At 43.3% G+C, this 25,741-nt stretch overlaps 1 protein-coding gene across 2 annotated transcripts; it reads left to right on the plus strand.

Moving 5' to 3' along the window:
* The first annotated feature begins 1,193 nt into the window (after positions 1-1,193).
* Positions 1,194-18,608, plus strand: TICAM2 (TIR domain containing adaptor molecule 2). Of its 2 annotated transcripts, none has more exons than XM_086323279.1 (2): positions 1,194-1,282; positions 15,953-18,608. In XM_086323279.1, exon 2 carries the CDS (start codon positions 16,012-16,014, stop codon positions 16,708-16,710), a length of 699 nt encoding a protein of 232 aa, XP_086179405.1. In that variant the 5' UTR covers positions 1,194-1,282; positions 15,953-16,011; the 3' UTR covers positions 16,711-18,608. The 2 variants fall into 2 exon arrangements, with proteins under 2 accessions (XP_086179405.1, XP_086179406.1); XM_086323280.1 differs by having other exon boundaries at positions 1,194-1,259.
* The last annotated feature ends 7,133 nt before the right edge of the window (positions 18,609-25,741 follow it).

The following is a 25,741-nucleotide window of genomic DNA, read 5'->3' on the forward strand; positions in this document are numbered from 1 at the left end:
ATGAAGTGATGGGACCGGATGCCATGATCTTCGTTTTCTGAATATTGAGCTTTAAGCCAACGTTTCACTCTCTTTCACTTTCATCAAGAGGCTTTTTAGTTCCTCTTCACTTTCTGCCATAAGGGTGGTGTCATCTGCATATCTGAGGTTATTGATATTTCTCCCAGAAATCTTGATTCCAGCTTGTGCTTCTTCCAGCCCAGCGTTTCTCATGATGTACTCTGCATATAAGTTAAATAAGCAGGGTGACAATATACCACTTTGACGTACTCCTTTTCCTATTTGGAACCAGTCTGTTCCATGTCCAGTTCTAACTGTTGCTTCCTGACCCGTATACAGATTTCTCAAGAGGCAAGTCAGGTGGTCTGGTATTCCCATCTCTTTCAGAATTGTCCACAGTTTACTGTGATCCACACTGTCAAAGTCTTAGATTACTTGGTTGTTTTTTTGTTCTTCCTAAACATTCAGTGGCGTTTCGGCTGCAATACAGAATCTGAGAAAAGAATCTTTCTCAAGGTGGCTTTCGGCCTGGCATGTGTGCGTTTGGGGGAAGGGGGGTGGTTACTGATGCGCCACCATCCCTAACCAGGGACGTGGCTGATTGCTGCAGCAGTCAGTGAGAGAACCCCAAAGAAATAGGGAAAGTCAAGGGACCAACTTGGAGGAACTGGAGAGTCGCTGTACCTCGAGGAGGGTCTTACAGAGTTTGGGTGAGACTGGCTGTTTCCTTCCTTTATAGCATCTAGAGGCTTCTGTTGGGAGCCCCGGGGCTTGCTGCAGGCTCAGTGTTCGGGCGCGCTGGGTAGGCGCAGAGGCCGCGGCTGCAGCTCCCACCCCAGAGCCCAGGTCTGCAGGGAAGACAGTGGAGTCCTTCTTCCGTCCTAACCTCCGAGTCGGCTCTCGTGGGCCTTTAAAAAACAATAACAACAAGGCAGCAGCGCGGGCTGAACTCCCCTGCGCGAGCTCCTCTCCTTCGCTGTCCCGGCCGGCTCTTTCCCACCGCCAGCCGAAGACTTCCAGCCTGATGCACCCCAGCCTCCCCGCGGGCGGGGTGGACCCGCAGACGGCTAAGTGGCGGCGCGCCCCCAAGGGGCGGGACGCGCCGGCCCCCGGACTTCCGCGCGCCGCGCTCGTGCCGCGGGCGTGGGGCGGGTCCGCGCCGCCCGCCGGCCCTCTCGACCCCCGCCCACCGGAAGTCGTGGAGCGCTAGGCGGGAGAGGAAGACGTCGCCGCGGGGCTCGGAGCAGCGCGCCTACCCGGCAAGTAGCCGGCGTCCGCTCGGGTGGGCCGGGTTCCGGGAGGTCTGGGGCCGGGCGGGCGGACACCTCGGGGAGCCGGGGGTCGGGGAGCCGGCCGTCCTTTCGGCTGAGTCGCCTTCCTCTGAGGGGAGGGTCCCTCTCGCAACTCTACCTTTCTTGAAGCTTCATTTTGACTATAAAACCTATTTATTATTATTTTTTTTTAAAGAAATCTCAGAATCCTAAGCAAAGAGCCCAGCGTTTCAGAAGGCTTTAAAAGTTCTCCTGGTGGGAGCCTCCGCCAGGCACGCTTGAGTCTGTGCTGAAAGTTTTGGTTTTGGTTTGCTTATTTGGGACCTTGTCCAAAAGCTAATTTGGATGAAAAGACTTAGGGCTGGCAGCGGTGAGCTCGTTTTCAGTATTGTTTGTTAGGACCTATCCAGTTTTTCATGGCAGTAAACTTTAAAAATCCTTAAAAATGTGGCCCATTTTAACATCTTAAGTAATGTGTTGGTTACAGATGGAGTTAAGCAACTCACTGAAATAAAAAAGTAGATGAGCAGATACAGACTTACCTCCTCCTGAAGCAAAGTGACTATTCCTCAAATGTCGAGCTGTGTGTTGGATGTTTTGCACTTCATCTATAGAGTCATTTGCTCCCTGTGATATTTTTTAAATTTATTCATTTAACAAATGCCTCCTGATAAATCAGTTATCTGTGCGAGTTTTCACCTCCTATGAATTAGTTATCTGCTCCCTCCTCCTCGATATTTTTTCCTGCATGTGGCGCTCAGCTCACCGCCACTTTGTGAATGTCCTTCCGCCTCCCTGGCTATTCTTGCTATGTTTCCAGGCTTCTCTTCTTCTCAGCTACCACACGTTAGACTGCTACGGTGTTTGGTTCTTGGCCAGATTCCCTTTTGAACCATACTTTCTCCCAAGGCAATTTCTATCCCAAGGCATATTTCATGACTGTAAATACCATCTATAAGCTGATGACTTTCAGATTTTTCTTTGTAGCTTCACTTCTCTCCTGAGCTCTAGATTCACATCTAGTATCTAGCTTAACATCTCCACTTGGAAGTCTGATGGGCATTTAAATTTAGTGTGTTCCAGAAGAATTACTGACAGGCACCCACTCAGTCCTCTCTTCCGTTCTCCTCTCATTTACCTTCCTAATCACAGGAAATGTTACTGCCATCCAGTGAGGCTGCAAGTCTAGGGGTTGTCATTTGATTCCTTTTTTCAGCTCAGACCCCACATCCAAGCATCCAGCAAACTGTTGACTCTGCCTTGAAAAGATAGCTCAAATCCGATCATACGTTACGCCCTCTCTAACGCAAACCACAGTCCTCTTGTACTCGGAAGACTGTGACGACTGATCACGTCTTCCGGCCTCTACCCTTGCTCTTGTCTTCAGCGTTTCTCCAGACAGCAGCTATTTTTAGAAATATCTAGTCAGAGCTTTCCCCTCTCTTCAGAACCTTCTGGTGGCTTCTCATCAGAATCATAAAAACAAAACTCTGACTGTGGCTACAGACCCTGTGTCATCACACCCCTGACTGCTTTCATGGGGATCTCTCCAGCTTCCCCACCCACTTGGCTGGAGTGGCTCTGATTTTGCTTCCATTCTCCTTGCCTGCAGGGGTCTCTGCTAGACTGTCGCAGGCTGTACACTTTACTTTACCCATTCCCCTGTTCCGGCTTTCTCAAGGATTACTGCCTTAGTCCTGGTAACGTCTTCTCGACCCTGACTGTCTGGGTCAGTGGCTGTTAGATACTGAACAGTACTCTCTAATATCCCATGAAGCTGATGGCACTTTTAAATCATTGGTTGCTAAAGCTCTCTAATATTAAAAGAGCACAAGCATTTTTCTCCCAAGTCTCATTTTGATAAAATGTACAGTTTGCGTTTTTGTAAAATGTTTCTGTTTTGGAGAAGATTTGCACTTTAAGGCCAGTTCTCCTTTTGAAATATAGAAAATGAAAGGAAAATCCTCCATTTACTGGAAAGAATATGCAAGTTTTTTTCTTTTCCAATTTCTTCTCTTCAGTGGGAAGCAGTAATCTCTGACTTGGAGCCTTGTTGAATGGTTCCAGAAGCAGGTCATCATAACAGGAAGAAGATAAATGAAGGTGCTTGTTCAGAGGTTATTATATGCATTTTTAAGTTGTGTAGTGACTAAGCCAGTACCACAGAATATCAAGCTTGCATAACAAAATTCAGTTCTCTTTTTAAAATATGTGGGAATGGAAATAAAAAGCAATATTTTCATCTTCTCAAAAAGCTGTTGGGGAATAAAAGATCATTTAATTTATAATATTTATTTTCTATTTTAATCCCAAGCAGCTAGTTCTGTGATATTATCAGTAGTGTATATCCTACCTTCCTCTCTTTTAAAAGAATAGAAAAAACTTTCTCATGTCAGAATTGGGATTTCAGATGTTTGAATAAATATTTATGGTAGAAGATTAAATAAAAATTCAAAGTAAAGGGATTTGGAACATGGAATGAGTAGGAGGGATAAAGGGAAGCCTTGAGGGAAGTTGGGATCAGAACTCCTGCCCTAGGCTTCTCCGTTGATCAGACAGCACTCATTAGCATGGAGCATCTTAGCAGCTGAGAAAAGAGGCAGGCTCTGCAGAGGAAGATCAGCTTGTGCTTTTTTGTTTTTCTACCTGACAGAAGCAGTTTTTTTTTAATTGTTCCATTTATTTATTTTTGGCTGTGTGGGATCTTCGTGGCTGCCTCGGCTTTCTCTAGTTGCGGTGAGCCGGGGCTGCTCTCTGGTTGTGGCCTATGGGCTTCTCCTGGTGTTTCTCTTGCTGCAGAACACAGGCTCTAGAGCATTAAGGCTTCAGTAGTTTCAGCTCCTGGGCTCTAGAGCACAGGCTTAATAGTTGTGCATATGGGCTTAGTTTTTCCAAGGAGTGTGGAATCCTGGTCTTCCCCTGACCAGGGATTGAACCCATGCCTCCTGCATTGGCAGGTGGATTCTTTATACCACTGAGTCACCAGGAAACCCTTGATAGAAGCAGTTTTTTAAAGTAATTTAACATTTACTTGCTCAAGGATCTGTTTTAGGTACTGTGGAAATGAATACTCTGTCCTCTGCTGTGTATGTTGTTCAGTGGAATATTGGAGGACCACTATTTGGTTTAGAGTTAGAAAACCCCAACTATTAGAAATTTGTATATAGGTTTAAAAAAAAAAAAGGGGGAGGTCAAGCAGAGTTAAACCTGGATGTGGGTTAAACCCATCCAAAATGTGCACGTGTGGCACCTAAGGAATATACTCTCTGGGGCATCAGGTTAACATGACCTCTGTTTAGAAATACAAAACCTAGAGAACAACATATTTCCTAAAAAAAAAAAAAAAATTTTTTTCCCAGATTACATCCATACATCTACCATACACAGATAAACAATGTTACCTTTTTGATGTACTTCTTTCCAATCTGTATTCTCTGTAGTTTGTTTTTACAAAGCTAAGATCATAGTACAGGATCATTAAAATTTCTTATATGTTATTAAAGTTTTCTCATGTTATTAAAATAATTCATAACATTTGTAAACATTGTAATGATTTCACAGAGTTCGTCATGTGAATAGTATGGCATAGTTTATGTTGCCATTCCCTACTATTTGAAATTTTTGATTATTTACCTCCAGTAGAATGTTGGCTAGCCTACAATACTGTATTCAAGTTCTCTAATAAGAAATATATTGTCATATAACTCATATTTCAAAATTTCAATAAAATAGTTCCCTAGATCCTGTGATAGGAGAAAGCTGAGCAAGTTTGAGAAATAAAACAAAACCCACGTGTAGGGAACTGGGGGAGCAGAGGAGAAAGAAGCATGAGATGAGCTTGGAGCTGAAGGAGTCAGATCATGAAGGGCATCCTTTGCCATATGAAGAAATTCTGATTCTAAGAGCAGTGGGAAGCCATTGGAGGGTTGTTCGGTTCAGTCGCTCAGTCGTGTCAGACTCTTTGGGACCCCATAGACTGTAGCATGCCAGGCTTCCCTGTCCCATCACCAACTCCTGGAGCTTGATCAAATTCATGTCCATCGAGTCGGTGATGCCATCCAACCATCTCATCCTCTTTTATCCCCTTCTCCTCCTGTCTTTCCCAGTTTCAGGGTCTTTTTCCAATGAGTCAGTTCTTTGCATCAGGTGGCCAAAGTATTGGAGTTTCAGCTTCAGCATCAGTTCTTCCAGTGAACACCCAGGACTGATATCCTTTAGGATGGACTGGTTGGACCTCCTTGCAGTCCAAGGGACTCTCAAGAGTCTTCTCCAACACCACAGTTCAAAAGCATCATTTCTTCAGCACTCAGTTTTCTTTATAGTCCAACTCTCACATCCATACATCACTACTGGAAAAAGCATAGCTTAAAATTGTGTGGCTGCTGAGTGGAGAATGAATTAGACTGACCAAGAGTGGCCATAGAAGACCAGTTAGGAAGGAGCAGTGTAGTGGACTAGGGGAAAGATATTGATGTAGAATGAAAATGCAATAAAGGAGGAAGTGGAACATTTTGAGATGTCTTTTGCAGGTTGACTTGGTGACAGCTTAGAAGTGAAAGTGTAGGAATGGAAGGGACAATGTCAGTGATTCCTGAGGTGTCTGGCTGAGGTGACTGGGCAGATCGATGGTGCCATTTTCCATGGTGGAGAAGTCTGGGGAAATAAGGTGGAAGCTACCTTCCAGACCAGCAAGGAAGGCAAGTTAAAAGTACAGTGCAGTGCGTATTATAAGAGATATGAGCAGGGTATTATTGGCAGGTGGAGGAGACATGCTTTACTCAATCTGGAGATAAAATTTGTTGTACAGTCGCTCAGTCATGTCCAACTCTTTGCGACCCCATAGACTGCAGCATGTCCGTATTCTGATTGGGTCAATAATTTGTATAATAAGGATGTTAAAGAGTTGTGTTTGGGTGTCCCTCAACCTGAAAAACTGTTAATCTTATATGTGGAATTTTATGATTCATTCGTTCATTCAAAAGGTATTGTTGAATGCTGACTGTTACAAGGCTCTGGAGATACAGGGACAAGAAAGATTTGGTGTTACCCCAGTAGAGTTTACAGGCTAATGGGAAAGATGAGAACCTAAGCAGATACTCACACCATAGTAATTAACTGTCATGAGTGCTGTGCAGGGAAGACGCAGGGTGCCAGACCCCTGAAGATGCCTAACCTTTCTAATGCCAGAGCTGGAACCTAAAGTGGACAACATAGGCCCTGGTTTACTTTGACTCTAGTAAGTATCAATGGGTAATAGTTGATACAATTAATCCTTTCATTTAGACTGGGCCTTCTCCATCCTTATGGATTCTATGGAACTCCCCCAAAGAATAAATCAATGACAACTCACCTTTCATGCAAAGATGGGCACCATAAAGGACAGAAATGGTATGGACCTAAGAAGTAGAAGATATTAAGAAGAGCTGGCAAGAATACACAGAAGAACTGTACAAAAAGGATCTTCATGATCCAGATAATGAAGATGGTGTGATCACCAGCCTAGAGCCAAACATCCTGGCATGCAAAGTCAAGTGGAGGAAGCATCACTGTGAACAAAGCTAGTGGAGGTGATGGAATTCCAGTTGAGATATTTCAAATCCTCAAAGGTGATGCTGTGAAAGTGCTGCACTCAATATGCCATCAAATTTGGAAAACTCAGCAGTGGCCACAGGACTGGAAAAGGTCAGTTTTCATTCCAATCCCAAAGAAAGTCAGTGCCAAAGAATGCTCTAACTACTACACAATTGCACTCATCTCACACTCTCGTAAAGTAATGCTCAAAATTCTCCAAGCCAGGCTTTAAGAGTATGTGAACCGTAAACTTCCAGATGTTCAAACTGGATTTAAAAAAGGCAGAGGAACCAGAAATCAAATTGCCAACATCTGCTGAATCATCGAAAAAGCAAGAGAGTTCCAGAAAAACATATACCTCTGCTTTATTGACTATGCCAAAGCCTTTGATTGTGTGGACCACAACAAACTCTGGAAAATTCTTAAAGAGATGGGAATACCAGACCACCTGACCTGCCTCTTGAGAAATCTGTATACAGGTCAGGAAGCAACAGTTAGAACTGGACATGGAACAACAGACTGGTTCCAGATAGGGAAAGGAGTACGTCAAGGCTGTATATTTTCACCCTGCTTGTTTAACTTGTATACAGAGTACATCATGAGAAACGCTAGGCTGGAAGAAGCACAAGCTGGAATCAAGATTTCTGGGAGAAATATCAATAACCTCAAATATGCAGATACACTGCCCTTATGGCAGAAAGTGAAGAACTAAAGAGCCTCTTGATGAAAGTAAAAGAGGAGAGTGAAAAAGTTGGCTTAAAACTCAATATTCAGAAAACTACGATCATGGCATCTGGTCCCATCACTGTGGCATAATAGATGGAGAAACAGTGAAAACAGTGACAGACTTTATTTTCTTGGGCCCCAGAATCACTGCAGATGGTGACTGAAGCCATGAAATTAAAAGACACACACTCCTGGGAAGAAAAATTATGACCAACCTAGACAGCATGTTAAAAAGCAGAGACATTACTTTGCCCACAAAGGTCCATCTAGTCAAAGCTATGGTTTTTCCAGTAGTCATGTATGGGTGTGAGAGTTGGAATATAAAGAAAGCTGAGCACCGAAGAATTGGTGCTTTTGAATTGTGGTGTTGGAGAAGACTCTTGAGAGTCCCTTGGACTGCAAGGAGATCCAACCAGTCCATCCTAAAGGAAATCAGTCCTGAATATTTATTGGAAGGACTGATGCTGAAGCTGAAACTCCAATACTTTGGCCACCTGATGTGAAGAGCTGACTCATTGGAAAAGACCCTGATGCTAGGAAAGATTGAAGGCAGGAGGAGAAGGGCATGACAGAAGATGAGATGGTTGGATGGCATCAGCAACTCAATGGACATGAGTTTGAGTAAGCTTTGGGAGTTGGTGATGGATGGGGAGGTCTAGCGTGCTGCAGTTCATGGGGTCACAAAGAGTCGGACACGACTGATAACTGAACTAAACTGACCTTCAGTAAGTGTTATAAATGTAAGATCAGGTGGATTCAAATTCTACCCATTCTATTCCTGAACATATTGATCACCCTAGTGGGGATTTTAAAATATTTTCAGGGTGTGGGTCTGATGTAAAAGTCTGCATGTTCCTCATCTTAACCAGCACAGGTCTGTTCTGTCATGTCCTGGCAATAAATATCCTGGGCCATCTGGGCCATCCGGCTCCCACTAGAATTGCTCACCTCTGCCTCTTTAGCGTGAAATTTGCCGTAGACAATACAGGAATGAATGGTGTGGCTGTCTTCCAGTGAAACATACAAAAACAGATGGCAGTGCTGTGTTTTGCTGCTGACTTGCTGTAGTTCCCTGGCCTGGATTTGGATGCTGTATCAATTACAGTTTAGTTGCAGAAAACAGAATCTACTCAAGCTAGTTTAAGCAGAAAGGTATATAGTGGCGGATATTACAAAATGTACACTATCATTGGGCGAGTCAAAGAGCTAGGCTCCAGGTTGAGTTTCTGGAAACACCTCGGAACATCACCTGCAGAACTGGGCTAGTGGAGCAGGGACTTTTGCCAAAACTGTGAACCCTCCTGCAGCTCAGCATGCTGCCAGCTCCTGAATCACAGCAGCTCTGCAAAATATTGCTTCATGCTCTGCCTCCCTTCATATTTAACTCAGACATGTTGGCAGAACATAAGTTACACCCAGTACCCTAGCTTTAAGGAAGTCTGGGAAATACAGCTTTTAGTACTTGTAGTACGGGAAGGTTCACTAAAAGGAAGTTGGCATAAATTTGGTTGAGCCTGTCTGCTGTACCTGCTACAGAATGCCCCTTTGGCTACTTAACATCCATACCTTGCCTTCTTTCCATTCTTAAACCTCCAGACCAGGACCGCAGGAGCAGGGCGCTCTCTTCCGATACAATGCAGCCATGCCTCCTAAAAACCAACTGTGCTCACTTTCTCCCAAGATGCCAAATCCCAGAGTCCCACAGGCCACCACACCATCTGCAGTGTTCATCACAGACATTACCCTGAGACCTAACGCCCTGAAGAATTTGGTGGCTCTCCTCCTCCTCACAGGGCAAAGGGGAGTAGGAGAGAGACAGGGCTGCCCAGTGACCAAGAGGAAAACAGCTCAGCCCTGAGAAGTCCCCACACACTTCTTCATCCTCTTTCTCTCTACCAGCCAGTTCCCTCTATTTCCAGGCATTCCAAGTTTCCCTCCTCTTAATGACATCGTCTTCATTTGTAGCTGTTGACTTCTCCTGTCCTTCTTAGCTAAGCTTTCCTTTCTCCTGCACATTTTTGCCTTCGCTGTCACTTGGTTGAGGGCTCTGCTTTCTCACCTAGGTTATTGCAGCAGCCTCTCATCTGATTACTCTTCCTGTCCACAGCCTCACGGCCCTCAGGCTTCATCTCTTTACTCCAACTATCTTAACCTGTCTAAAACAAGTCAGATCATCTCACTCCCCTACTTAACACCTGCCAGGGGCTCTCTGTCTGCCCACAGGATCAAGTTCAAAGTCCTGAGCCGAATATTCTAGGTTCCTTACTCTCTCCAATCCTGCTGTCTGTCTGCCCTGATGTCTAACACTATCCTATCCCCCTCCCATCCCTGCATATGGACTTGAGGCTTCTAAACACCAAGTGCAAAGCCATCCTAACACGCTGTGCCCTCTGGTGCCTCAAGTGTCTTTGCAAATGCTGCTCCCACTGCCTGAAACCGTCCCTTCTCGGCCTTCCTGATGCGAGTGCTCCCTGCTGCAGTGTCCATCCTGAGTGCTCCGGTAGCACCTGTTACCTGACGGGAGCACCGGTGCAGTGAGTCCTGTCTCTGTATCCTGGCTCCACTTCCCTAAAACACAGCAGGGCTTGGTGCAGAGTAGGTTTTCAGCTGCTGCTGCTGCTAAGTCGCTTCAGTCGTGTCTGACTCTGTGCGACCCCATAGATGGAAGCTCCCCCGTCCCTGGGATTCTCCAGGCAAGAACACTGGAATGGGTTGCCATTTCCTTCTCAGCAACATTTACATTTATTAATAATGATAAAGCCTGTTAATTAAGCAAAGAAACTAATTTTGTACGTATTTGCCACAAGATGGTGCTATTCAGATAGGAAAAACAACTGAAAGTTTCTCCAGGGCTGAAGGAGCCAAGTATACTAGATGCCTAAATGTTCGTTAAATGTATTAAATTTCAGAGGCAGTGATTTAAACACATAAGCATTTTCAGTGGTAAACACAAGGACAGGTTGAAAATTGTGGATGAATATGTATTTTATTATCAAATTATTACTGGTCATTGTTTCACTTCCTGTTGTTTGGGAGTCTCTCTTCCAAAGTTGTCAAAATGTTTTTAAAATAGCAAACAGTAACTCTTAATTCTGAGGGCAACAAACTTTTATGGAGGGTTACAGTTGGGTTTTTCAGCAAAACAGGACCAGTAGGTTTCATAGGGGGAGAGGCAGGAAGGGTGGGAGGTTTACTGTAAGAAACTGGCTCTTGTGACTGGCAGGGCTGGACACTCAGATCGGAGTTGACTTTGCAGTTTTGCATATGAAGGCTGGGAGTTCAGGTGGAATTTCTCTGTTGCCTTCCCAAGGCAGAATTCCTTGGGGAAACCTCAGTATTGCTCTTAAGGCCTTCATTTTTTGGCTAAGTCTCACCCACACTATGGAGAGTAATCTGCTTTACTCAGAGTCTACTGCGTTATTCATTTACATTTTAAATTTAAGATACAGTTGATTTACAACCTTATATTAGATTCAGCCAGACAGCACAGTGACTCAATGTTTTTACAGTTAAAGTTTACTGCTTTAAATGTCAGTCTCATCTAAAAATACCTGTAGGATGACATCTGGACTGACGTTTGACCAAACAACTAGGCACTGTAGCCTTGCCCAGCTGACACATACAATTAACTGTCGCAAAGGTCTAGGTGAGGAAAGTAAACTTTGTGTGAACAAGAAATTCACACTGATGTTTCAGTTTTGAGTTATGGCCAGGGCAGAGAGGGCTGGCTGTAACCACCCCAAGGAACCTCCTGGGAAGTTTCTGCAGGAAGAGAGGCTGTGGTTGGGATAGGACCCCCTGGGTGCTGCCCTGACCCTCCTGCAACCACAGAAGGCTTCTGCTGGGGGCACCTGGGGACTAGTCAACACGCCAGTTCAGTCCCTGGGTCCAAAAGATCCCCTGGAGGACGGAATGGCAATCCACTCCAGTATTCTTGCCTGGAGAATCCCATGGACACAGGAGCCTGGCGGGCGCAAAGAGTCAGACACAACTAAAGTGATTTAGCACGCACAAGCATAAAGAAGAGTAATAACCTTGGGGACACCGTAGTCTCACCCCAACAGGTTCCATCCTCTATCATTTAAGTTTTGTTTATGCTACAGACTGAGGTTTGGGGCAGTCCTAAGGAAGGAGTTTTGCTTCCTCTTTTCCTGAGAATAATGAAATAGTCAGAGGGAAGTTCTGGCATCCTCTGCCGCAGCCACTCACCCCTCTGGATGCACACGGCTTAGTTCTGCATTCTGCTACTAAAGTAAAACTGTAAAGTGTTCTTCAGCTTCTTTGTTATGTATTTAATAACAAAATTAACAGCTAAATGTATGGAGCACTCTTCTAAGCCATTTGATCTTGCTGAAAACCTTAAAGGTAGGATTATAATTATCACCATTTAATGCACAATGAGATCAAAGCACAGAGATACACGTACGGTAACTTGTACAAAGTCTTGCAATTGTTTTTGTATAGTAGGGCTGGGATTTATGTTCATGCAGTCTGATTCCAGAGCACGTAATCTTCATGAGAATGGAAATTTGTATTTGACTGTTGCCTACTATGATTCTTCTCTGTGTTCTTTCTTACTTCCTGTAATATTTTTGCACACTTGCCAAGTATGCATAGATGCCATTCAGTTCTTTTCGTCTTACTCCTGTTAAATGTGGGGGGTTCCATTGGCACCTGCTTTTGCCTGAGTCTCCTGATCCTCACCCTGTTGCTCTTCCCTACAGAACTTCAGTATAAGGGCTCCATTCTGTTAAGTTGTATCTTTCCACGTTTCTGTTGCCCTGGTGATTAGCTCCATTGGGCTGTGGTCAATAGTAATTGGTCATTTTGGTCTTAGATCTTTACTGGGGCATGGGATGGAGGTGGGTGTGTCACTCTGTCAAGTTAAAAGCAAAACAAAACAAAAAAATGTTCAGTCTTACAGAGAGCTGCTGCTGCTAAGTCACTTAAGTCGTGTCTGACTCTGTGCGACCCCATAGACGGCAGCCCACCAGGCTCCCAGTCCCTGGGATTCTCCAGGCAAAAACACTGGAGTGGGTTGCCATTTCCTTCTCCAGTGCATGAAAGTGAAAAGTGAAAGTGAAGTCGCTCAGTTGTGTCCGACTCTTAGCAACCCCATGGACTGCAGCCCACCAGGCTCCTCCGTCCATGGGATTTTCCAGGGAAGAGTACTGGAGTGGGGTGCCATTGCCTTTTCCGTTTACAGAGAGCAGTTTGGCCAAATCTGTCACTGTGACAAACACATTTGTCCTTTGATATAGACATCCCATTTGGGCTCATTATTCTCCAGATGACCTTGCATGTGAATGAAGTGGCACTTGTACAAAGTTATTCACTGCAGCATTTTCATAATAGTTATAGACTGGAAACAAATCACATAGTCAAGAACAGGGGACAGTTAGGGTACATTCACATGTTGGGAGATTATGTGGAGTTTCTCTGTATGCTGATATAGAAGGCTCTGAAGTTATTAAGGGAAAAAGCAGTCGCCTGTCTATTACTCTGGCAGTGTATATGTATATATGCAACGATACTTTCTTAAATGAGGAAAGAAATATATAGATACATGTATAATGGGGGTAACAGGATGAATGGGGAAGAGAAGGATGGTAGTGAGACTTCTCAATACAAAGATTTTCAAAATGTGCCTTTCCAAAGAAGTAAATTAAAGATGTATAAACACACAAAAATGTGTACACACACATTTTTATTCCTGTAAGCAATCCTGTGTGCCTTTCCCCAGCGGCACCTTCACTGTCCTCCCTCTGAATTGAGGGGAAGGAGCAGAAACCTGAATGTCTGAACCCTGGTGCTGGCTGGCTGTGATGGGGGAGGAAGACGCTGACAAGGCTTTGCAGGATTCTCTCCGCCAGCCTTCTTTCCTTCCCTGTTCTTTCCACATTCCCTGCCTGCCTTCTGTTCTTTTTGTTGATGGAGTTAATTAGCTCAGGGTGAGCACGGTCAGGCTCTGCCCCCCACCTTCCAGCCTGGAGAACCCCTGTGATGAATCTGGACCACTTCTCCATCTCTGGATCACGTGGCGATGGGAAAGACAGATCTCCAGCACAGAAAAACTTCCTGCCTCTTTGCCTCTTGGCTGCCTCCTTACTTTAAGTGAAGTCGCTCAGCTGTGTCCGACTCTTTGCAGCCCCATTGACTATAGCCTACCAGGCTCCTCCGTCCATGGAATTTTCCAGGCAAGAGTACTGGAGTGGGTTGCCATTTCCTTCTCCCTCCCCAAATTAGAAGAAGTTTTCAGACATTGTCACTGACTTGATTCTCGCTGGTCTGCTTCAGGTGGAGGTGGGCAGCAGTGCTTGGAAGGTGGAACAGCACATCATAGATTTCTGGAGTGTTTTGCTCTTTTCTGCCAACCAGAATTTAAGAAAAATGAGACATGAAATTGTAATTATTATCCATAGTGTAATTTTTTCCTTTTGTTTTTTGCGTGTGTGCTAAGTCACTTTAGTCATGTCCGTCTCTGTGATCCCATGGAGGAGCCCACGAGGCTCCTCTGTCCATTGGATTTTTTATGCAAGAATACTGGAGTGGGTTGCCATTCCCTTCTCCAGAGGATCTTCCCGTCCCAGGGATTGAACTCATGTCTTTCATGTCTCCAGCATTGGCAGGCAAGTTCTTTACCATTAGCACCACCTGTTTATTTTTTATTTCAAAAATTTCACAATCTAACTTGACACACCATTTTCCCTAGAGGTTTCTGACACTTCTTAGGAAAATCTGCCATCTTATTTCACATGCCCTCATCTGCAGCAACTAGTGTATAAGATAATGAAGTTAAGTTGGTTTAAAAACCTATCTTAATGAGTAAGTGAAGATTATTTTAACTGACACTTTAATAGATTGAATAGTTTAACTTATTTTTAATGCAGGGGAAGCTTCTTTCTGCAATTTTGCATAGTAAAATTTTCTCATGATACAATAACAAAGTCAGCAATAAATCCTAACCAAAGAAGAGAGTCTGAATTCATTCAGGTTTATTATTTGGGATGTATGTATGTAGCATTGGAGGGCTGTCATGCCTTGGACCGCCACTTGGTGGCTGGCATGGTATACTGTGGATCCAAACCTGGCGTTCAGACAGAATGGATGACAGGTGGCAGCCAGCAGTTCCTTCACTATTCAGAGACAGTAGCAAACCTTTCCCTCCTTAAGTACATTAGGAAGAAAATTCTCTTATTTTTTCTTCCCTTAACATTTTTCACCAGTTTTGCTACATGGTTTCTTCTGAACCTGAATTATTTTGGCATATGTAAACTACATGTTACTTAGGACATTATGAATCAGATTCTCATTTCTTCTTGAACTCTGGTTTTTGCCCATGAACAATAAATAAAAATGCTTGGAATATAGCTTATGGGCCCATATTTTGAAAACATGGAATTTATATTTAGTCTAAATTTTCTGTCTTTTTATAAAAGAATCCCCGTTGAAACTGCCTATTTTGAGAATTACATTAGCAACACTGTGAACATTATCTGAATATTTATTTAAATTAGGCTCACATGGAGTCCCTTTCACAGCTGATCTAATTCTTCCATCTGAATTTAGAATTTTTTAAATAAAAGAACAAGTATAGACTATAATGATTATTTGTTAATTTCACTGATGAAAACTACAAGGCTTTGTTTCCAGATTTCACTTCCACACCAAGATGTTAATTTCTCCGTAGGTGAATAAATATGTTTTCTTAAGTATTCTCAGGATTAACTGGAAAAAGATATTCCTTACTTTTCACAATCCTTACTATAGTTCTCTACCAGCCCCATTATAATGTAGCCTGACTGTAGACAAAAAAAAAGACTCTAACCCAGTGAATCCTGGCGTGTCGTTTGACATTTCAGATCTTCTCTTTATTCTGAGTCAGTAGAGCTACCTGCTAGCCATCTTTAGGATATTTGTATTGTTTTGTATTTGTGTTTGATATAAAAATAAATTTTGAATATTGGAATATTCTGTTTCTTTAGGTTTTGCTCTTTCTAGTCTACACAATAATTTGTTAGAATAAAGAAGTTGGATTTATACTCCATATGGTTAGAGTTGATAGGGTATCTTTTCACTAAATACCAAAGTAATTTATTATAATATGGAAGTTTATAGCATGAATATAGTACCATTTAAAATTTCCAAATGTCTCCTGTTGTATTAAACTGGGCCCTCTTTAACTTAGCCTTGACTACCTGTCGTAGCCCTTGTGAAGCTCAAAAAAGACAAGTGATTTAATTTCCCAGTGATCTCTTTGGCACTTCTTTGTTCAAGAATGTTATATTAGAATCCTGAGGTTTTTCAGGTTGAATGAAATTTTCCACTTTTAATGTTTTGATTGAGTTTACATTATACTTCTGCTTTGTTATTTCTCCTTTTAGAACGAAATGAAATGCTGAGAAATAAATAAAGCTTTCCTCTTCTGACTCGGATCTTTATAATGGGTATCGGAAAGTCTAAAATGGATCCCTGTCATCTTTCTGTGCCTTGGGGTAAAAGCCAGAGTGTGGATACTAGTCAAAGCCATCACATGTCAGATTCCAAGCAATCTGAAGAAATCTCCCTGCATGGTGATGCTGTGTGCAGCAGTACCGCAGAGATGCCAGCAGGGGAGCAGGAGGGAGTGGAGGAGAGGCCAGAAGAGGACACAGAAGAAGAGGTGTTCCTCAAATTTGTGATACTGCACGCTGAAGAAGACACAGGTGAAGCCCTCCGAGTCCAGAGCCTGCTGGAAAACGATTTTGGCATCAAGCCTGGAATCATCTTTGCCGAGATGCCATGTGGCAGACAGCATTTACAGAACTTGGATGATGCTGTCAACGGGTCTGCCTGGACTATCTTACTGTTGACTGAAAACTTCTTAAGGGACACCTGGTGTAAGTTCCAGTTCTATTCGTCCCTCATGAACTCCGTTAACAGGCAGCACAAATACAACTCCGTCATCCCCATGCGGCCCCTGAACAATCCCCTGCCCCGAGAGAGAACTCCCTTTGCTCTACGAACCATCAACGCCCTGGAGGAAGAAAGTCGTGGCTTCCCTACCCAAGTGGAAAGGATTTTTCAGGAGTCTGTGTACAGGATACAGCAAGCTATATGGAAAGAGACCAGAAATATGGTACAAAGGCAATCTGTTGCCTGAGACAGCACACACAACACACGACAGACTCTTGTTTTGTAAAACAAAGGATTTATCTTCACTTGCGAAAACAAGTTCCTAGGAAAAGTTTCAATGAAAGAGAACCTGCCTCTTACAGAAACCTGTGGAGCCCAAGAAAGATAAATTTCTGCAGGACAGTCCGTAGAGTTGTGGTATTTGCTGATGTTTCCATAAACTGGGACTCTTTAGAGTTTCAAGAGCTCTGTTTCCTCTCAGTTTTCCTGGTTCATGATTACTACAAAGGATATTTTAAATTCATCTTCTTATATTGAACTTGAACAAAAACTTACAGACATTTTAAAAATGCAATTAATTACCCTTTGATTTTGTTCTCAAAGGACACACAGAAAAAAACGACCTGGAGACATCTGACCAGCCTGCCTTTCGAGGTACCTCTCACAAATGTCGTAATGAAGCACTCCGGGTGTTGTCACCCAGACACGAGGACAGCCAGGCTAGAACGTTGAGAATGTTGAGTGCTGATAAATGTGAAACCCAGAATAGATGCGGCAGTGGTGGGGCTCCTTAAAAGAATCCAGTCAAATGTCCTTCCCCTTCTGCTGTAGTGTACATATTTGCAGGCAGTTCCCACCACATTTGTTGGTACTGTGGTTAGGGAGTCTGTGCCTGGTGTGGACATGACCCCTGGAGCCAGAAGCTCTCTATGTTGGTCATCGGCTATGACCAGAACTTTGTTTGAAGAGCTTCTGAAAGGTGTGTGTATCCTTGGCCAGATGTTCTCCTTTAAAATCAATAACCTCTCCTTTGCAAGCAGTTAAAAATTCCTGTCTCGCACAGTACTTTATCAAGGAAATATTTCTCAGTAGTCTGAGAGAGAGAGAGAGAGAGTGTGTGTGTGTGTGTGTATGTATGTTGTAGATTACTTTCAGACTTGAAGTGGAAAATGCATTTTATGGTTTCTTGTCCCACAGTGATAGCGAATCAGAGCCTCCAAACAGACCAGTTCCTTTCTTTCACAGCCCTTCTGCCCCAGCTGAAATTGACAGAGAACTATATCAAGTGCAGACCAGGAATGGGAGAGAGTGAGTCCCGTCCTGCTGTAATGAGACAAGCACCCGATAGGGTGTCAGAGCACCTGGTTCTTTCCAGTCTTTTTCACTGAGGAGGAACGTGACCATGGGCAAGCTACTACCCTTCTTCATCTGAAAAGAAAGGATTGGATTGATAAATCTGCACAGGGCATTGTTTCTCTCTCGGAATGTGAACAACTAGGAACCAGGAAAGGGAACAAGCAAACAAATGATAGAATTTTATGATGCAATATATAATTTAATAGATGCAGGAGGCTTCGTATATATGCTCACAATGAAAGGATGTTGTATATGTTTACAGTGTAATTGATTTCTAATGCTACCCATTATGCTCTTACAGTCACAGAAAAACATTACAATGCATGCTTAGATTTTTTTTAATTAAAAAAATTTTTTTTTCTAAAGACCTTTGCTGCAGAAACATTCTGCCCTATTTTTCTTTCTCTTTATCCCCACTTCTCCATATCCCCTTGCTAACACTGGGGTTTGCTCACAGCTTTCTGCAGTCCGCCTCTTCACAGTCATGAACCAACATGTTTCATAATCTTGCAAGTAAGTCAGACCTCCCCCGATACTAGTACTTATTAAAGATAAGATTCTTCTCATTGCGTTGTGACTTAAAAGTTCCCTCTGTCATAGTAGCTGACTACTCACTTTTCTTTTTCAGTTCTAATGATAAGCATTTTTTTTGTTGTTGCCATACTGCTTCCTGCATCTACAGTTTCGTATACAAATAAAACATTAACCACTCACCCTTGCCTGCCTGCCTGCCAAAGTTGGAGCAATTGACGCTGGATGGTGTGTTTTAATAAATGTTTTTATTCTTTACCTTGACTAAACTTGATTATTTCCTGTGTCAGTGAAGATTGTAGAAAAGTATTTTAAAAAAAAGGCGTCAATCTGTACTTCTCCACAGATCACCAGGCACAATGTCGTCACTTGATTTGGAGTCAAATACATTTTTTATGATGAAGAAAAATGTTAAGTACTGAGTAACTGGTTATGTTGAAATTAACAATTGTAATAAGGGGTTATCAAAATAACAGGATAAAAAGAGGTAAAGCTGTGGCCTTTTTCATGTGAGTGTGTATACGCATGTACATTCAGACTTACACACAGGGAAATTGGGTAAAATTTTGCCACATGCTGGAGAATATCCATTTTGAGTGTCTCTGGGCCTTGTTGCTCACCCTGGAGCCACAGGGGAACCTGAGTTGTGTCTGTGTGTGTCAGGATTCTTTCAGCTGTAAGAGAAAAGAAAAGCCAATGCTGTATGACCTGTACTGTAAGGTAGACTTACTGTCTGACTTAGCAAGAGGTCCCCTTATGTGCCTCAAAGATGTCATTAAAAACCCAGTTCTTAGATACAGTGGAGTATTATGCCACCTTAAAAAGAAATAAAATTCTGATACATGCTATAACATGGAAACTTGAAAGCATAGAGCTACAGGAAGAAAGACACAAAGGGACAAGGAGGGTTCCACTTATATGAGGTGCCTAGAGCAGCAAAGTCATAGAGAAAAATAGAGGCGACTAGGGGCCACGGAAAGGGAAAAAACAGGAATCGGGTTTTATGGGTATAAAGTTTTATGTTTGGGATGATGAAGTTCTGGAAATGGACAGTGGTGATGGTTGCCAAACATTGTGAGTGTATTTAATGCCACTGAATTGTATGCTTTAAATGGTAAGTTATATATGCATTTTACTACAATAATATTTTAAAAACCAGGGTCTTTCCATCATTTTGCTCTGCCATCCTCAGCGTCCCAGCTGAGTTTTCCTTAAGAGTTGTACCATTGCTGCCTATCAGGCACAGACATTGGAGCATCCAGCTGAATCAGACGGTGGAAGTGGTTTCACCCAAGTGAGGAAAAATATTTCATTGCATTGTTGAAAATATAGTTTATACATGGTGATGATAAAAAGTCATCTGACTTCTAATTGGTTTCATTATTATTTAAAAATTTTCTCCACCTGCATCCGGGTGGACCCTGCCCATCACCTCCTCCTGCCACCACACTGCTGTGGAGTCAGACTGCCTGGGGTTTTGTTTGTTTACTGTGTATCTTTTAAGTTAATTTCTTTATTTTGGCTGTGCTGGGTCTTCACTGTCCTACACAGGCTTTCTGTAGTTGCATAGAGCAGGGGCTACTGCCTTAGTCACTGTGTGGGCTTCTCAGTGCAGGGCTTCTCTTGCAGAGCACGGTCAGTGGACACACGGGCTTCAGCGACTGCTCTGTGAGGGCTGAGCACTTGCTGCATGTGGGCTCCAGAGGACAGGCTCGGCAGTTGTACATGGGCTCAGGTGCCCTGCAGCATGCAGGATCTTCCTGGACTAGGGATTGAACCGGTGTCCCCTGCATTGCAAAGTGGATTCTTAGCCACTGAACCACCAATGTTTACTGTGTATCTTTATTCTCAGTTCTATGGTATTTGAGTATTTACATTGTCATCTTTACAGATACCTTTTACAAATACTGAGTATAATTCCCTGTGCTATATATAATAGGTCCTTGTGGATTATCTGATTTATGTAGAGTGTGTATTTGTTTATCCCAACTTCCTAGTTCTCTCCCCCATTCCACTTTCCTATTTGAAAACAGACCATGTTTGTTTTCTGTGTCTAGTGAGGTTTTTTTGGAAATGAGTTCACTTGCATTTATTTTTCCAGGCCAGAATACTGGAGTGGGTAGCCCTTGCCTTCTCCAGGGGAATCTTCCCAACCCAGGGATCACACCCAGGTCTCCTGCATTGCAGGTAGATTCTTTACCAACTGAGCCACCAGGGAAGCCCTTAGATTCCACAGATAAGCAATATTATATGATATTTATCTTTGTCTGGCTTACTTCATTTAGTATGGTAATATCTAGGCCCATTCATGTTCTTACAAATGGTATTTTGTCGTTCTTTTTAATGGCTAATATTCCATTGTATAAATGTACCACAACTTCTTTATCTGTTCATCTGTCAGTGGACATCTAGGTTGCTTCCATGTCTTGGCTATTGTAAATAGTGCTGCAGTGAACTCTGGGGTTGAATCAGACCTATGTCCTCTACAGATTGTGACCTTCCTGGGTCTTGGTGTTCTCATCCAAAAATGAAGACGGTAATGCCTCCCTGGTAGGGTTATTTTGGGGGTTAAATTAAATAATACATGTGAGGTACTCAAATAGTGAGCAATGTATGACTTACCATACCACTTCTGTCCTACTGGAACTATTGTGGCCTATACACATTTACTTTGTAACATGGGAAGGGGCAGAGGGCAAATATAATCACCCACAACCTTGTTCTTAGAACCCTTGCAACTTGTAAGGAATAGGTTTTAAACAAAGAGGAAGCAAGATGCTGAGCCTTATTTCCATGTGCAGTTCTGTTCCCTTCCAGGCTCTGATCTTTGAGAAGCCTGTCCTAATCAGCCGATGCGTAGATTACGGGTGTGGGTGTGGAGGAGGCTGGGGGCAGGGCCCATGACTAACAAGGAGGTTGGACCATAGACTGGGAAAGTGGGAATGTGGAGTCTTGACGTGCCAGCTCTGAAGCCAGTTCAGGGGAATGGCCCTGAAGGGGAGGCCTTCAGTTGTGTGTTGTTGCTCCTCAGGCTCAGAAGAGGTAGGTAAATGTTGCATATATTTGCATTGGAGCAGGGTAACCCCTTTAACTCAGCCGTCTTCTAGAGCTCAGGATTGGCTGAATCATTTTGCCTAGTCTGGGAATACAGGCTGCTTGAAGCTGCTTAGACTGTTTCCCCTGAGAGGAGTGCTCATCTGCTATTCAGCTTCCCTGACTGGATTTTTGCCCTGAGTTCAGGGTTGCTTGCTGAACTTAATCTTCCAGTGCAGGTCAGGGCTGTTTTCCACTTCAGTCCCAGGTCCTTCGCTTCTGCAGATCCCAAATTTAAAACCTTAGTGGAGCCTTGGCGTGGGCCCAAACCTCCTGCCAGGGCCTCGGGCCTCCGGGTGTAAGGATGGAGGGAGATAGTTACAGAGACAACTTCCCTGGGTCCTCTCGTCCCGTGCACTCATTTCTAAACCCCTGGCCTGTGTGGCTAGTGAGGTGAGCGTTAGCGTGTCTGCCCGAGGTGTCAGCCCTGAGTCTGGGCCTTTCCCCCTCATCACAGTCTTAGGTTCCTGGTCTCCTGTCATCTGATGGGCTGTCACTGAACATGACTGTGCCTCTGTACTCGGGGGAAGGTCTGAAGGGGAGGAGGAAAGTTCAGCGAGCTGCCAAACACCTGAAAAAGCAAAGCCGTAAAAATGAATATCGACATCTTTAAAGCAGTGACCAAAAGGAGTGAATACAGGAGAACCAGTGTTTTTGTCCATGGAACTGATGTTTCTCAGGAGATTCCAAGGATGAAAACAATATTCTTATGTAAATTTGTATTCCAAGTCATATTTGGCAACCGGCATTGTCAATTAACACATTAAGTATGAGTTGGAGTAAACAATACTTGGAAGTGCCATTAATTAATACCTTAAGAGTGTAAAAATGACTCAATGAAAACCTAAGTTAACCTGTGGAGAAAAATAAAAGACTCTGGTTCCCCCTCCTCTTTGCCAGTGTCCCAGCTTCCACATGGTTTACTCCATCTTCTGCCCTGGTTCACACCTCCCTCCCTTTCTGGCAGGAGTGAGAATAGTCCTGGGGGAAAAGAGCGCCTTTATTTGGTAGATCATGCCTCCCGTCTCTCCAAATAGTCAGTTCTGAGTCATTTTACTCTGAGGTGAATAAATAGGAATGCTTTTTTTTTTAAACAACAAAAACCTGCCTTTAAGCAGTTTTGTAATCTAATTGAAAATATTCCTTCCAGCCTTCCAGTTACCTCCTCCAAAAAACAGGTTTCAAACAAGGAAGTCTCTACAAACGAGCTTCTCCCAGGGGATTTCCGCGGTTACATTGACTGAGACACATTACCAACTTTACAGTTGTTTTAAGTATATTTATAAATAAAAACACTGTCACACAAATCTAGAGTTATGTTGGGGTGATAGTTGTACAATTTTGCAACTATACTAAAAACTTGAATTGTACACCTTAAATGGGTAAATGTTATGATATATAAAATATAGCTCAATAAAGAATGAGCAAATGAAACCCCATAAGCAGCAATAACAAAATTCTATGATGACTTGGAATACTATTTGGCAGTCGATAATGTTGTAAGTGCGCATATTTTGCAAACTGAGCAATCCCTCTTCTATATTTGTACCCTAGAGAAGTTCCCACGAGTACCCAAAGATGCACATATGAGAAAGATGTCTCTTGTAATATTCTTTGAATAGTAAAAAATATATACATATTGGAAATAATCTAAATGTCCCTCAGTAGAACACAGAAATATGTGATGGGAGGTTCATACAGTTGAATACTATCAGATCAGATCAGATCAAATCAGTTGCTCAGTCATGTCCGACTCTGCGACCCCATGAATCGCAGCACGCCAGGCCTCGCTGTCCATCTCCAAATCCCGGAGTTCACCCAGACTCACGTCCATCGAGTCAGTGATGCCATCCAGCCATCTCATCCTCTGTTGTCCCCTTCTCCTCCTGCCCCCAATCCCTCCCAGCATCAGAGTCTTTTCCAATGAGTCAACTCTTTGCATGAGGCGGCCAAAGTACTGGAGTTTCAGCTTTAGCATCATTCCTTCCAAAGAAATCCCAGGGCTGATCATCAGAATGGACTGGTTGGATCTCCTTGCAGTCCAAGGGACTCTCAAGAGTCTTCTCCAACACCACAGTTCAAAAGCATCAATTCTTCGGTGCTCAGCCTTCTTCACAGTCCAACTCTCACATCCATACATGACCACAGGAGAAACCATAGCCTTGACTAGACAGACCTTTGTTGGCAAAGCACATTTAAAATAGAGCTACAAATATCAACATAGATACCTCCCAAAAACCTAATGTTGAGGGTACAGTAAACTGTAGAATAATATGGATAGTCTGATACAGTATGAGATGACACTAAATTTAATGGGGATACACATGGATGATGGTTATTTTATTTTCCATGGCCTTGTGTGTGTTTGAATTAGTTGATAATCATTTTTTAAGTTAGCATATACTTACAGTCATGTTAAATGCTAGAGAATTTCCTTCCATATGCAAAGATTTGAGGAATGAAGAAAGGGGTAGACTCTACAGGGAAATCAGTGAAATCAATCATATGGCGGTACTAGTAGGTTTCATTTTTTATCACCTACTGTGTCAGACCCTTCATTATCTCCAGTGGTCCCCTGTTTCTAAATGGTTGGTCTGATTGTGTCCAATACAAGTTCTGGGAAACTGAAGCTGGAGACGTAAGTCATTAGCCAAGATCAGGGGCTGGTAGTTAACGGAGTCTTGGGACTATCACACTGTTGGGCTCCAAGTCTTGGTCATTTTTAGGCTCCATGATGTGACTTTTTAATGGGTCTGTCTGTTTTCTCAAGGTGGAGAATCTTAGGAGAGGTCGTTAGTACAAAGAGAAAATCATGACAGTTTCTAAGTAAAAACAAGAAATGACATGGTGAACCAGCCCTATTTTTAGTCTTCTTTGCCTGGTATGAGTAACTCCTGACTGGGAGTCAGGGAATCCGTGTCCCAACTCCACTGTGCTGCTGTCTAGCTCATGTTTCCAGTCTTCAGTCTTTAGGATGGAAATTTTGTCCTGAGGTTTGTTTTAGACTTTGGTTTTGCTTTGATTTGTTTGCGTTCTTTGCTTGTGCTAGATGTTATATCGGAGAAAGCAATGACACCCCACTCCAGCACTCTTGCCTGGAAAATCCCATGGACAGAGGAGCCTGGTAGGCTGCAGTCCATGGGGTCGCTAGGAGTCGGACACGACTGAGCGACTTCACTTTCACTTTTCACTTTCATGCATTGGAGAAGGAAATGGCAACCCACTCCAGTGTTCTTGCCTGGAGAATCCCAGGGACGGGGAGCCTGGTGGGCTGCCGTCTATGGGGTTGCACAGAGTCGGACACGACTGAAGCGACTCAGCAGCAGCAGCAGCAGCAGATGTTATATATGTTAAATGAAATACTGCTTTGAAATAGAGGGAAGAAAGAAAATGAGAGGGACTTCCCAGGCACTCCAGTGGTTAGGACTCTGTACTTCCACTGCAAGGGGCACAGGTTTGATTTCTGGTCAGTGAAGTAAGATCCTGCAAACCTTGCTATGTGGCCAATAAAAAATAAATAAATTTCCAAAAAGAAAAAACAGAGGGACCCTATAAGTGGGAATCACATTTGTTTAAGGAAAATTAGTGTCGCAAAGCTCTTGGACACATGTAGTTATGTTTTTGTGTGTGTGTCTTTAGAACAAAAAGGTGGTTCAGCAATGTATGAAACACTGACTAAAGGAGACCAAGAGAGGACATTCACATACGCGTTTCATAAAGGCCTAGTTCTAACAGAAATTATTTTTGCAATGCTTAGACCATACTATAAAAGTGAAAATCATGAAGTCGTGTCAGACTCTTTTCAACCCCATGGACTATACAGTCCATGGAATTCCCCCTGCCAGAATACTGGAATGGGTAGCTGTTCCCTTCTCCAGGAGATCTTCCCAATCCAGGGATCAAACCCAGGTCTCCCATATTGCAGGCGGATTCTTCACCATCTGAGCCACCAGGAAAATCCAAGAATCCTGGAGTGGGTAGCCTATCCCTTCTCCAGCAGATCCTCCAGACCTAGAAAAATTATTAATACCATGAAACAGAATGCCGCACTTTTGATGAGATAGTGGCCTATAGAGACAAATTGGTGGTGTTCAGTTACTAAGTTGTGTCTGACTGTCTGCACTGTGAACTATAGCAGGCTCCACTCTGCTTAACTATCTCCCAGAGTTTGCTCAAATTCATGTCCATTGAGTCAGTGATGCTATCTAACCATCTCATCCTCTGTTGTCCCCTTCTCCTTCTGCCCTCAATCTTTCCCAGCATCAGGGTCTTTTCCAGTGGGTCAGCTCTTCACATCA

Source organism: Bos grunniens, chromosome 10, assembly GCF_055505025.1.
Source record: "Bos grunniens cultivar Pamir isolate PY7600 chromosome 10, Bosgru_T2T1.0, whole genome shotgun sequence".
In the NCBI taxonomy this organism is placed as follows: Eukaryota; Metazoa; Chordata; class Mammalia; order Artiodactyla; family Bovidae; genus Bos; species Bos grunniens.

Excerpts from the sequence above, each read along its gene's own strand:
- TICAM2 (XM_086323279.1), top strand. The coding sequence starts at position 16,012 with ATGGGTATCGGAAAGTCTAAAATGGATCCCTGTCATCTTTCTGTGCCT.